The following is a 13,388-nucleotide window of genomic DNA, read 5'->3' as shown; positions in this document are numbered from 1 at the left end:
ATTCCAAATGTTACAGAAGTTAATGAACTTATTAACTTAAGAAAGAATGTTCTTGAACCAGTTCATGAAGAAGTTGAAAAGAAATATGGTATTAAAGTACCATTCATGTATGGTACTATGGTTGAATGTGTTAGAGCAGCATTAACAGCTGATAAGATTGCTACAGAAGCTTCATTCTTCTCATTCGGAACTAATGATCTTACACAAGGAACATTCTCATACTCACGTGAAGATTCAGAAAACAAATTCATTCCAAAATATGTTGAACTTAAGATTCTTCCAGCTAATCCATTTGAAATTCTTGATAGACCAGGTGTTGGAGAAGTTATGAGAATTGCTGTTACTAAAGGAAGACAAACAAGACCAGAATTACTTGTTGGTATTTGTGGAGAACACGGAGGAGAACCATCATCAATTGAATGGTGCCACATGATTGGATTGAACTATGTTTCATGTTCTTCATACAGAATTCCAGTTGCTAGAATTGCTGCTGCTCAAGCCCAAATTAGACATCCAAGAGAAAATTAAATTAACTTTTTTGGTTTAAGTATTGATTTTGTTTTTATATATTGTTGTTTTATACATAAATGTTATAATTCTTTTAAATACAATGATTTGTTAAAATAATGAATTATCTAGTTTTTTTATCAACACTCTGTTCAGATACTACTTCATTATAGTATTGATAGATAAAGCAATATGCATCAGCAATAAAATTACTAGCAACATATGCATAAAATGCTGGAGTAGGGAAATACTTCCAGTTATATGGAGTATCTAATGATCCACATATTGAAGAAATAATGATAGATAATAAAACTATCATCGATGGAATAAACAAGAAATGATATTCTTCTTCTTGTTTAAGAGTTTGTTTATAAGCAAGAAGTATAAGTGGACTTGAATATACACCGAATCCCAAAGAGCACATTATTGTTTGAAGTGTATGACTAAGAAGCGTTGGTTTAAAAATAAAAAATGAAATCATTGATACAATAATACCAATAATAACAGACAATATTTGTTCAATCAGCGAATATGAGTTTGGTTTAATTTTATTAAATATAATGTATGTTAGTAAAGGTTGAACAATAACATTTGTGACTCCAAATAATATATATTCCAACAATGGCTCATACTGTGGTTCAACTCCTCTTTCTCCTTTTGTAGGATTACCAAATATAGCAAGAAGATAAGGAACAATTAGTAAATGAAATAAAGCACGAATTACAATGTATTGTGTTGCTTTCATTGTAAGAGAGTTTAATCAGTTTTTGGTTTTATTCTTTTTTTTTTCTTAAAAATCTTTTGAAAAACATTAATTTAAACAAAAATAAATAACAAAAAATTATCTTTTTAAGATATAATTTCAATTATTCATAACTATGAACTATATTAACGCCTCTATTTGTGTTGATTGTTCTATTAATTTACTTCATGTACTAAGTCATATTCCTTCTATAATTATCCCTGTCAAAATAGAAAACATACAGGTTAAAGATGTTTGTTTGGAAGCTTCAAGAGGATTAGTACCATTACTCTCATACCCATCTAATACAACTTATATTGCGGTTTGTATTTCATCAAATGCAATTGCCATTAGAGATCCTATTCGTTTATTATATGCTGAAGGATCAACTGTATTAAATCAACTTGATATTTTACTAACTACATTTCAAAAATTACCAGAAACCCCAACTGGTAATATTGCCCTTGCCTCACTACAAATTCATTACATTAATTACGTTGACTCATTCTTCAAAAATAATAATGGGGTGTTTTGTATAGAATTGAATGGATCAATCACTCACTCCATCCCTCAATGTCCAATTGTTTATTGTGGAACATTTAATCCATTTCATAAAGCACACAAGAAGATTATTGAATATATGTCAATGAGGTTTAATCATCGACCTATTATTTTAGATATTTCACAAAGAAGTGAAGACAAATCAGTCACCTCTTTAACTAATGTCTTTATTAGAGCTTCACAAGTTGCTGGTAAATATAAAGTAAATATTTCAAATACATCACTTTATATTGATAAGTGCAAGACTTATCCTGGAGGTACATTTGTTGTTGGATTAGACACTGCGGTTAGAATTCTCAATAAGAGGTATTATCAAAATAGCGAAATTAATTTAAAAAAGGCAATGCAGGTTATTGCAAGTATGGGTTGTAATTTTATTGTCGTTGGAAGAAAAGACGACATTACAAATCGTTTCTTAGAATTTGATTCTGTTAAATCAACACTTCCAGCAAAGGAATATCATTATCTTTTTATCTCCCTTAATGAAAAAGAATTTAGATATGACCTATCGTCAACTTACCTCAGAGCCAATGGGATTATTATAAATAAAAACATATTACCAAAACTTTAATAGAGTCTAATACAGTTCATGTTTTAGTTTTTGTTATATAAGAGAGTAAAAGACTAAAAAGATTAGGTGTTGTTTTGTATTAAGTTCTAGTTTCTTATTAATTAAATGATAAAATAATTTATTTTATGTAAAATAAACTATAAAGAAATTAAAGAAAGTATTTCTTTATGGAAGAAGAGAATAGAAAAATACTTATTAACAATGAAATAGAACAACGCACAAGATTTGTTGAACTTCATGATTCTATGGGTGATGGATTGATCTCTCGTATCAACGAGCGTATTCAACAACTAACTGAGCAAGAACAAAAAATAGTGTTTGGGATTATTGGAAGTTATCAACAAAGTGTGTTGGTTGATGTTAGTTTTAAAAAGGAAATGTTGATAGAATTAAAAAATATTCCTGTAGAGGTAGTTTATCGAGTGTGGAGGTATTTGGAACAATTAAATTGAGTTTTATGAATTTTTTATTTAAAATCTTTTTTATTTTGTCAATATAAAATGTTTAGAAATAAACCAAATTCACTTGATCAATTCTTTCTTCCTAAACAAAAGAAAGAACCAACTACAACCAGTAGTGTAGATGATCGACAAGAAAAGTCTCCTCAAGAGATTAAACAAATTTATATCCCATTGGCTGAAAAACAACGACCAAAAAACTTAGAAGATATAATTGGACAAGAGGATATTCTTGCAATTGGGACACCTTTTAATACTATGATTAAAAATGATAAGATTCAATCTACCATTCTCTATGGACCACCTGGTTGTGGTAAAACCACAATTGCAGGTATTATTAAAAATAATAGTAAGTCTACATTTATTTCTATGTCTGCTGCTTCAAGTAAAAAAGAGGATTTTAAGAAAGTGATTAATGACGCTAAACACAGAAAACGTATGGGAATAAATACCATTTTATTTCTTGATGAAATCCATAGTTTAAATAGATTGCAGCAAGACACATTTTTACCTGCTATAGAAAGTGGAACTATTATTCTTATAGGTGCAACTACTGAAAATCCATCGTTTGAATTAAATAATGCATTAATGAGTCGTTGCCAACTTGTAACATTAAAGAAATTAACTGATGAAGACGTTGTTAAAATAATGAGAAAGGCTATTGATGAGGAATATTGTAATTCAAAAATTGATATTGACAATGAAGGACTTCATTTTATTGCAGCTATTTCTGATGGAGATGCAAGAAGTGCATTAAATACATTAGAAAAAGTATTTGTTCATTTTAACCTCATGAGTGAAAAGGTTTTAAAAAATGAAATTAATGAAAAAGGTGGAATAGACATTGAGGTAAGAGAGTTAGAAGAAAAGGTTAAGAAAGGAGAGATTAAAGTATTAAGAATTAATGGAAAAATAGTCTCAATTATTGATAACAAAAACGAAAAACAAAAAACAGAAGAAATTGAGAAAGGGGTAATAGACAAAACAGACTCAGTCATAACTATTTCTGATGATATTAGTGATGTTGTTATAGTTCAACCTGAACCAAAAGAAATAACTCAAACAGAAGGAGATGTTTTTAATGAAAATATTGATTCTCATATAAAAGAAATAACTAAACCAAATGAAAAGTTAAAGATTAAAAAAGTGGAGAAAAAATATATTTTAACATATAAACTTATTGAAAATTACTTACAAAGAAATATTTACCAACCTAAAAATCAAGGAGAAGATCATTTTAAGGTTTTAACTGCTTTTCAAAAAAGTATTACTCATTCAGATGAAGAAGCAACAATATATTGGTTACAACGATTGATAGAAATGGGAGAAAATCCAAAGTACATAGTAAGAAGAATGATTAAAATATCTAGTGAAGACATTGGACTTGCAGATGTAGAAGCGTTAAATATTGCAGTCAAAACATTTCAAATTGTTTCTTCTTTAGGATATCCAGAAGCAGACACTGCGTTATATGAATGCGCTTTATATTTAGCCAGAGCACCAAAGTCATGTGCTGTTTTTGAAACAATGAAATATACTGAAGAAATTATAAAACAAACAGGATCATTACCTGTCCCACTTCATATCAGAAATGCACCTACTTCATTAATGGAGAAGATGGGATATTCTGTTGGTTATAAATATCCACCAAATTATAATGAAGTTTTAGATCAAACTTATCTCCCAGAAAAACTGATTAACACAAAGTTAGTTTTTTATGATCGTTTTGTTAAGCCTATTAATAAAGATGATATTATAATGAAGGCAGAAGAAAATGATTTAAGTTCAGGACAAGTTCAACGAAGTTATCAATTTAGAAATTTTGATGTTGATTATTGCAAAGATAAAAAAGAAATAACTCAAATTGTTAATAATTAAGTATTGCTTAATCAGGAGGTTTTGTGTTATTTAGCTTTATTAATTTAGGTAATACAATTCCATTTAACATTGAGGTTGATTCTATCACAAAAAATATCTTTAATTTTTGTTTTTCATACTAAAAAAGAGATTTTTTATTTTTATTATAAAGAAAATGAGAAGAGAAAATTATTTTGTTTTTGATTCTTACTTAAATCAATTGTTATTCAATTTAATTTGAAAAACAAACAATAACTTAAAAAATATTAAGTTTTATTATTTCTTTTTTTTTTAAAAAAAAAAAAGAAATAAGTTTCAAAGGATTTTCTTTTGATATTGAAAGTAAAAAAGAACTACAAAAAATTACAAGAAAAATGAGTTATTTAGAGAATGTATTTTTGAGGAATATTGTATTTTATTTTATAAATACCAAAACCATTAAAACATTTTGTTTTATTTCTAAAAGATGTCAAGAAGCAGTTATAAGTGTTTATCATCATCCTTACAAACTAAGTAAAGAAACGACAGTATATGATATTTTTAATTTATTTCCAAAACTTGAAACAATAAGAGTAAATTCATTTCATGATGAAATATCAAAAACAATATTATCAAAAGTAAAATTAATAGATTTTCAGAATATAAGAAACTCCCCATATTTACAACAATTTATGAATAAAAGATTTCTTTCAAAAATTATTAATATAAACATAATAAATTCAACATTACTTAATTCACTTATTTCAGATATGATATGGTTAAAAAAATTGAGAGTTGTTAGTATTGAATGTGTTATTGATCAACCAAATCTTCAATTATTATTACAAATTAAGTCTTTGAGATTATTAATATTAAAACAATCTAAACAAATATTTCTTTCTATTCTTCAATTCCTTCATTTAAAACACGTTAACTGTTCAATTTCATTAATTGAAAATAAATTAATAAAATATGACTTTAATTCTTCTGAAAGTTTTTCTAATAATTCAATTTCATTAGAATCATTATGTTTAGATTCTAAAATTAAATTATTTTGTTGGAGTGATGGAAAATTATTTAAACAACTAAAAAATTTAGAAAATGTTTATTGTATTAATTCTGGTTCATTCAATGAAACACTTTCTACAACTATTGATGACACAGTTCATTCAATTATTTCTCAATGTAATTATAAAATAACTATCACTTTTAATATTAACCAAAATACTCAAAATACTTCACAAATATTTAATTTCTCAAAAACTCCTATAAAATATATGTCATTAATAAATTTAAATTTTCAAATATTGTTTCCTCCTTTTTTAGAACAACTTTTTTGTGTTTCTTCAAGTAAATTTGATATTAATTCTATTCATTTAAAAAAATTTGATTTATGTGGTAATTTGATTGGAAAGATATATATTAATATGGATTTAATGGAATCACTTTCAATTGTTCAAACATCTACAGAAATCTTTGATTTGAAATTTAGATATGATAGTATAAAAGATTCTCTTATTGTCACACCTTTATTACAACTTATTAAAATTGATTTGTCTTGTTCTAAACAAAAATTAAAATTACAATATAAGAATATCTTTTTTGAGTGTTTTGGAATCACTAAAATTACTAATCTTTCTTTTGAAATTCAAGGAATCAGCAACAAGACATGCATCGTTAATTTATCTTCATTAAATTCTAAAAAAATTAGAATTAAGGATTCTTGTATTGGTGATTTGATTCTTAATGGAACTAACAAAGAAGAGTTATATATTGAAACAAGCTCAATTCAAAATATTATACTTTCTAATATCTTATTCTTTAGAGGATTAAGTGGTCATCTTCACAATGTAAAAATGAAAAATGTTGCATCATATAAAGGATGTCCTAGTGTAATATTAAATATAATCAAATAACCATTTTTTTTTTATAAATAAAATTCTTGTTTAATGATTAATTTATTTTATCTCTTTATATTTTTTTCTGTTTATCTATTCTATTATCTTATTTTATTTAAATAAAAATAGAAAAGTATTATTATGTTATATTATATTCAATATAAAATAATATTACTCTGTTTCATTGATATTTTTATAAGAAATACTTATTTCTATATTTTTGAATAGATGCTTTAAAGCATTAATGTAATATTTTTAATATTTTTAACTCTATCAATAATTATGTATATTAATAATACAACACATAATAAAAATATATAGTTTACTCATAAATAAAGAAACTGATATTATTCGTTAGGTAGACATTTTATTCTTGTAATTTATTTCTAAGACTCTAAAACTAGTTACATAAATTGTACTAATAAATCATAAAAATACAAAACATTTACTTCAATTCTTATTAGTTTATCAAATCATAAAATAATAATCCATCCTTTTTTATAATCAATGCATCAAAAAGACATTTGAGATAAATATCTTAAGTAATTTCAATGTTGAATATACTCATGTCAAAATATATTGCTTGTTCTGATACTTATCTTTTTATTTATTTTAAATAAGTAAATGTGGTTTAGTGGTTGTTTTAGTCTAAGTCGTTTTTTTTTTGTACTTTATTACAACTAAGATTAAAACTAAAAGAAGTAACAAAGAAATATATCCTAACAATTTAAATTAATATAAGAAAGGAATTAATACTGTTCGGTTCTTTGGATAATCAGGAAACTCTCGATAATATCTTTGATGTTTTTGAAGAGCCCATTCCCTCATTTGGTAAATACCACACAATGAGAATAAAACTCCAAAAAATGGAAAACCAGTCAAAGCGTTAAAGAAGATCCATGTCATAATTTCACAAAAATAATGAGGACAAGAAACATACTCGAATAAGAAACCTTTTGGAATAGCTCTTATTTGAGTCCCTGGTGGTCTTAACCATTTTAAAAGAAGATGACAATAACCATTTGAAATAATTGAAATGAGCATAGCACAAGCACAAATAGAAACAAATAAATCAGGAACTTGTCTTGAAAAAAGGTTTACATTAATAGAAACAGCAAGGGCAAAACCCCAATAATATGTACAATTCTTAAAAACGTTATTATAAGGCATTGTATTATCTCCAAATTCATGAACATAAATAGTTTCTAATATTCTTTTTAAATAATGAACAACCCATAAAAATAATGCCATATATTGTTGGTAAAGAATTGTTCTATTTAAGAATTTAAGTATAAAGAATGGAATAAAGTACAGTACCAATGGACCAATATATTCTAAAAGATAAACAAATCTGTATGGAAGTTGTCTTCCAAGGTCTTTCATTTCTAATTCTGTTTCTTCATTCACCCCACACTCAGTTAATGTTTTATCAACAAGAAGAATAACTTTTTTATTTTCTTTTGTATAATACCATATTCTTTGTTGACAAGGTTTAATCTTACAAAGTTTTTCTATTTCAACTTTCATTTCTCTAACTGTTTTATTAAGAGAAATAGGTAAAGAATAATGCAGTGAATTAAAAATGATTTTAACGATTGATAACCTTAGTTATAATTAATCTCATTAAATACTTTTTTTCAAGAAAATTCATCTTCTTTCTTTTTTGAATAAAAACCTTGATTTATTTAATTCTATATTAATTATAGTAATTTTTAATTTTCTTTTCTTATTTAATTGAAGGTACTATCTTTTTTTCTTCTATTTTTCATTGTTTATTCAATGGAATTTCGTTGATTTTTTTTATTACATACTTTTTATAATATTTTCAGAATGGTAATTAAATTAACAAAATTTGTTTTTTTTTGTTTTATTAAACAAAAAATAAATAAAACAATTCGTAACAATTATCTGTTATTATTCCTTCCATTTCTAAAAATATTAAACGGTATTTAAGATAACAACATTAAGAAAAAATAATTTATAAAATCCATAAATAAATTTAAAAAAGGGGGTACAAGAGGCAGATATTATTTTTAAAAAGAAAAGGTAATAATTTAACAGAATAGTCAATGTACATGAAAAAGAATTTAAAAGTTATTCAGTAGAAAACCAATCAGCTGTTACAGTTGAATAAAAGTTTTCATTAGAAAATCTAAACACACCTCTAACGCATGAACTTTCAAAAGTTGGAGTGTTTCTAACAACTTCATCACTTCTTTTATCAAATTCCATTTCTGGTTTTAAGTATGTTCTAAATAATTCAGGATAATCTGAGATATAATTTTCGATAACATTTTCTTGATTGTTACATACAGAATGGAAAATATTTACTATTTCTTCATCATATCCTTTTAATTCTACAAAAGCTCTTTGGGAACATCTTCCACAAGGATTTCTATTCATTAAGCTTGAAGTAACTTGAGTTCCAAATAAAGTAACACCATTTTTATTGAAGGGACCTATTTCCTTATATATCTTCAATTTAAGAGTTTTAACTGCAGTTGTTCTTTTAGCAAGTTTAAAATGAAATCTTGCTACTTCTTTAGAAACAGCATTAAAAATAGCAACTTCTTTATCTCTTCTTTTATTTTTATCTAAAACACTTGGGAAAGAATATTGTTCTTGAACAAGTTCATTAATATCCTTTCCATTGATAAAAGCATTTGCAATAGAAAGATGTGCAAGTGTATTTTTTGACTTCTTTGATGGAAGTTTGACTGTAACGGAATTACCAAGAACAACAAACAACCCAATTACACAAGCATTAGAGAGTCTTTCTCTATCAACAGATCGATTTCTATTAATTGATTGAAGTTTAGTTGAGGTAGTATTAGCTTTAGGCATAATATATTCAAATGATAATTAATTTTAAGATGAAGACAGGGGGTTTCATACATGACTTCAGAGTTCAACCAAATATAAAATCTAAGTAAATTCGAAATCATGAACCAAATATAATCAACACTTCCATTCGAAATTCATAATTCTTCATAAGATAATTATTTTTATTAGGAAGTTATCTGTATTTTTAAAAATTAACCCATATTTTTCTTAATTCTATGCAATTGTTTTTAATTACTACTTCTTTTTCAATAAATATTTATAATTATTGTTTTTAATTTAATTATTTTTGACTTAATCACTTTTCTCCTTTTTTATTAGTCAAATAACAACAACGAATGTATTTTTTTTTCATGAAAAAAGGAACTTATAAACCTTCGTTTTTTTTTCCTGTTTTTTGCTTCTATTGAAAAAATGTCTATTTTTCAATAAGTATTTTTTTTAATTTATTTTACTATTAAATATTAAAAAAATGAAAATAACTTTTATTTAGTTTATGCTTCAGAAGCAAGAGTTTGTAAATTTCTGAAATAATTATTCTTAGAATCTTCTAAAAAAATTAGAATTATTTAACCATTAGAATAATGGTTCATAAGCCAACGCTTCTTCATGGTAAAAACACCGGAAAAATGCTAAATTTAACCTGGACCAAAATTCTATTTTAAGAAATCTTGTATTGAACAAAGGTACATTCACCAAAAACATTTAAAGAAATTGATGTTTTGAAATGAGACAAAACTATTCACAAATTTGATTACAAAACATATTTTTAATTTTCAAAAAATCATGAAACAAGATTATTCCGTATTGAAAAAGTTGTAAAAACTGAACTATTTAATAACAAATTTGATAAAAATAATCATTATTTATTGTTATTTTTGTTTCATATTTTTTATACTTACATAATTCAAGAAGTGAATCTTTCTTTTTATAGAACTATCAAATAATAAACATGGATATTGTTAACAACGCAACAGACCAAACTATTACTATGAACGATGATATTCCTTTTGTTCCAACAAAAGTAAACCCAGAATCTAAGTATTTTCCTTTATGTATATGTTGGTCAACAATTCCTATTTTATCGTTTGTGTTGATTTTTTTCAATAAAATAATTTTGATTTTTAATATATAGATGGTTAGTTCCTTGTTTGGGACATACAGCTATTTCAGACCCTAATGGATGGATTTATGATTTCCAAGGATCATATTCTATTGGAGTTTGATGTTTTTATCTATTTCATTTAATTTTACTCATAACAAATAGAGAAGAAGACAAACTACTTGCTTTGGTTCAATAAAGAAATATGTTGAACTAAATATAAATGTTAGTAATGATGAATATATAAATGCTATTGAAGAAGTTAATATAAAATATAGTAAATTAACACATAATTTAGTTACTCAAAATTGTCATGAACATGTTGCTGATGTATTAAATAAAATAGCTTACAAAAATAAAACAACTTGGGGAACATTGTCTATTCTTTGGTTATTATTTAAGGATGCTAAGTACGTGAGTAATAAAGCTATTCTTTTTACTTACTTACCATTTTTATTTATCTTATTTACTTTTATCCTATTTACTACTTTCTTTATTGTAGTACTTTATTAAATTCATTACTTTTTTATTACAATTTTTAATGTTTACTTTTAATAAAACAAATTAGAGAAAAATGATCCAAATGAATTTAAGCTTTCCAAATGGCTATATTACCATCCATACCTGAAGTTGAAAACTCAAGAACATTCCATGCCTCATCATACTTCATTGGTCTAATACAAGTAACAGTGTTCTTATGAGTAGTAGTAATTTCTTCTACAGCACTCTTAACTGCAGCAGTTCCTCTAGATGAAAGAGATTTGAAATGATCCATAGCAGACATTGTTCCAGTAGACTTAGGTGCTTGTTTCTGATCAAGTTCTTTAACAAACTTCCATCCATCATCTCCACGTTCAAATAAACATGGATTGAAATGATGTCCAACAGCAACAACTTTATTGTCACTAATGCAAAGAACATCTAAGAATGGTAATGTTTTACATTTAATAGTTTGAACAGTTGGTTTTCCATTATTAGCTTCAATAAATGAAATAGAAGAATCATGTGAAACAAAAACAACAGTTGTTCCAGATGGTGTATAAGCAACAGAATGAACCCATCCATTAGCTTCAGTCTCAAATAAGAAAGTACCAAATTTGCATTTTGGAGATGAAATATCTTCTTCTGAAAATGGAGAATATGAACCTTTTGGGTCTAATGTTTTATTAAAAGCATTAAAAATTCTTGCTTTAAAATCAGTTGATGCAGCTGCTACAGTAAGTGAGTCTGGAGACCAAGCTACTTTAGTAACAGTTGATTTGAATTTTTTAACATGATCTGAAGCCCACCAATTTGATTCTTCATTAAATCTACAAACAGCAACAAGTTTATTTCCTGAAGCACAAGCAAATTTACTTTCATTTGGTGACCACTTAATATCAGTTGCAGCAAAATCAATTCTTAATAATACAAGAACTGGTACCCATTCTCCATTTTCATTTTGAGTCCACACATATGCATTTCTATCTTCTGAACATGAAACAATTCTATTTGACTGAGCAGCCCAATCAATTCCAGTAACACGTGCATCATGTTCATTTAATTTTGCTTCAGTTGTAAATTTATTACCATCAAAACTAGCAACAATAATTTCTTTGGAACATGGAGAATAAGCAATTTTAGTAGCATCACCATTCCAACAATGACATCCAATATTATCACAAAGATGGAAACTCTTTGGAGCTGACATTTCTTTAATTTAATTTTAAGTTCGTTTCTAGATGAAGTTCCTTCTTCAACTTTACTTTTATTTTTTAGATTTTTTATTGAGTCTGTGAACTTTAAAATTGATATTTAATAAGTTGTATTTCAATTATTTTTTATTTAATCTTAAAATTAAAAAATTTAAGATTTATTCTCAATTTAGATGAAACAATGAATGTATGAAAATTGATTTATAAAATAATTTAATCAAAGTCAATGGTAATGAAAAATTGTTTCAATCTAATAAATAATAATTTATACAATTTAAAGTAGAAGAAGTAATGTAATAAAATAAACAATAAAAATTAAATGATTTCAATACAATGAAAATTACATATATCTTTCATTTACTTATTTTGTTTATCATTTTATCATTGTATTAATCAACAATAAATAATAATAAACAATAAACAATATGGATTAGTCTATAACTAACTTATTATTTATATCTCTAATTTAATACATAATGAATCTTTTTTTGAGCATAAAATAATTGATTAGTATCATGTAGAAAAGAAAGGAAATATTCCAAGAGAAAGGAAAAAGAATCTCATCTTGAAAATTTTCATGAGAACTAAATAATTTGATTAATGGAAACTGGTCTTCTTGGTCATGCTGAACAAAAAGCACCAACCTCATTACAAAAATGTATATTGGGGTTAGTTGCATTACTAATTATTTTCCAAGCATTTGTACTTATTTTTATATTTACTTCTGGATATGTCACACTTGATAATTATAAACTATCTGCACAAAACATAATGGATAAAGCTGTTCAAGATGTCGATGAGGGATTAACTCAACCTACATTACCAACATCATTTGTTACACCTTACCAACTCCCACGATATTGTCAATATAATAGAGGAACATGTTGGGCATTAGCTACCATTGGTCTTTTGGAACAATCATATAGAGATAATGGTATTAGAAAAGGATTTCTTAAAGAAAATGAATATCTTAGACTATCACCTCAAGCATATGCTATTGATGTTTTAAATCAATGTGCTTTACACCCAGAAGCTTGTCCAGGCAAACTAGGAATTGATAATTCAACAGAAGGAGGATATGTAGAATGGTTATATGCATTCACTGATTTATATGACAAAGTTATTCCAGAAAGTGCTTGTCCATATGCACAAGAAAATGAAGGTCAATGGGAATGTGT

General features: G+C 25.8%; 10 protein-coding genes across 10 annotated transcripts in view; 6 read left to right on the top strand and 4 right to left on the bottom strand.

Annotated features, from left to right (window-relative positions):
• The window catches only part of EHI_045090 (uncharacterized protein), a gene marked incomplete at both ends in the record, with an annotated part of 741 nt that extends 701 nt beyond the window's left edge, over positions 1-40 (top strand). Inside the window, one exon of the mRNA XM_001913357.1 lies at positions 1-40. This exon is cut by the window's left edge and continues 701 nt beyond it. Coding sequence (XP_001913392.1) covers positions 1-40 — 40 coding nt within the window.
• A 65-nt stretch (positions 41-105) lies between these two features.
• EHI_045080 (pyruvate, phosphate dikinase, putative) lies at positions 106-528 on the top strand (the record flags this gene model as incomplete). The annotated part of the gene is made up of 1 exon (XM_001913356.1): positions 106-528. The coding sequence occupies one exon, from the start codon at positions 106-108 to the stop codon at positions 526-528; it is 423 nt and encodes a 140-aa protein (XP_001913391.1).
• Positions 529-631: 103 nt separating this feature from the next.
• EHI_045070 (uncharacterized protein) lies at positions 632-1,252 on the bottom strand (the record flags this gene model as incomplete). Its single annotated transcript, XM_652160.1, has 1 exon — positions 632-1,252. The coding sequence occupies one exon, from the start codon at positions 1,250-1,252 to the stop codon at positions 632-634; it is 621 nt and encodes a 206-aa protein (XP_657252.1).
• Positions 1,253-1,385: 133 nt separating this feature from the next.
• EHI_045060 (uncharacterized protein) lies at positions 1,386-2,381 on the top strand (the record flags this gene model as incomplete). The annotated part of the gene is made up of 1 exon (XM_652161.1): positions 1,386-2,381. The coding sequence occupies one exon, from the start codon at positions 1,386-1,388 to the stop codon at positions 2,379-2,381; it is 996 nt and encodes a 331-aa protein (XP_657253.1).
• A 500-nt stretch (positions 2,382-2,881) lies between these two features.
• Positions 2,882-4,717, top strand: EHI_045050 (AAA family ATPase, putative; the record flags this gene model as incomplete). Its single annotated transcript, XM_652163.1, has 1 exon — positions 2,882-4,717. The coding sequence occupies one exon, from the start codon at positions 2,882-2,884 to the stop codon at positions 4,715-4,717; it is 1,836 nt and encodes a 611-aa protein (XP_657255.1).
• Positions 4,718-5,070: 353 nt separating this feature from the next.
• On the top strand, positions 5,071-6,591 carry EHI_045040 (uncharacterized protein; the record flags this gene model as incomplete). The annotated part of the gene is made up of 1 exon (XM_652164.1): positions 5,071-6,591. The coding sequence occupies one exon, from the start codon at positions 5,071-5,073 to the stop codon at positions 6,589-6,591; it is 1,521 nt and encodes a 506-aa protein (XP_657256.1).
• Positions 6,592-7,289: 698 nt separating this feature from the next.
• Positions 7,290-8,100, bottom strand: EHI_045030 (uncharacterized protein; the record flags this gene model as incomplete). The annotated part of the gene is made up of 1 exon (XM_652165.2): positions 7,290-8,100. The coding sequence occupies one exon, from the start codon at positions 8,098-8,100 to the stop codon at positions 7,306-7,308; it is 795 nt and encodes a 264-aa protein (XP_657257.1). The 3' UTR covers positions 7,290-7,305.
• Positions 8,101-8,667: 567 nt separating this feature from the next.
• Positions 8,668-9,417, bottom strand: EHI_045020 (uncharacterized protein; the record flags this gene model as incomplete). The annotated part of the gene is made up of 1 exon (XM_652166.1): positions 8,668-9,417. The coding sequence occupies one exon, from the start codon at positions 9,415-9,417 to the stop codon at positions 8,668-8,670; it is 750 nt and encodes a 249-aa protein (XP_657258.1).
• Positions 9,418-10,366: 949 nt separating this feature from the next.
• Positions 10,367-11,029, top strand: EHI_045010 (uncharacterized protein; the record flags this gene model as incomplete). The annotated part of the gene is made up of 3 exons (XM_652167.1): positions 10,367-10,500; positions 10,550-10,634; positions 10,682-11,029. The coding sequence occupies 3 exons, from the start codon at positions 10,367-10,369 to the stop codon at positions 11,027-11,029; spliced, it is 567 nt and encodes a 188-aa protein (XP_657259.1).
• A 53-nt stretch (positions 11,030-11,082) lies between these two features.
• On the bottom strand, positions 11,083-12,206 carry EHI_045000 (actin-related protein 2/3 complex subunit 1A, putative; the record flags this gene model as incomplete). The annotated part of the gene is made up of 1 exon (XM_652168.2): positions 11,083-12,206. One exon carries the CDS (start codon positions 12,204-12,206, stop codon positions 11,106-11,108), a length of 1,101 nt encoding a protein of 366 aa, XP_657260.1. The 3' UTR covers positions 11,083-11,105.
• Positions 12,207-13,388: the final 1,182 nt, after the last annotated feature.

The sequence above is a fragment of the Entamoeba histolytica genome, genomic scaffold (genome assembly GCF_000208925.1).
Source record: "Entamoeba histolytica HM-1:IMSS scf_1104750516975 genomic scaffold, whole genome shotgun sequence".
Taxonomy (NCBI): Eukaryota; Evosea; order Mastigamoebida; family Endamoebidae; genus Entamoeba; species Entamoeba histolytica.
This window is presented reverse-complemented; position numbering and strand designations above follow the sequence as displayed.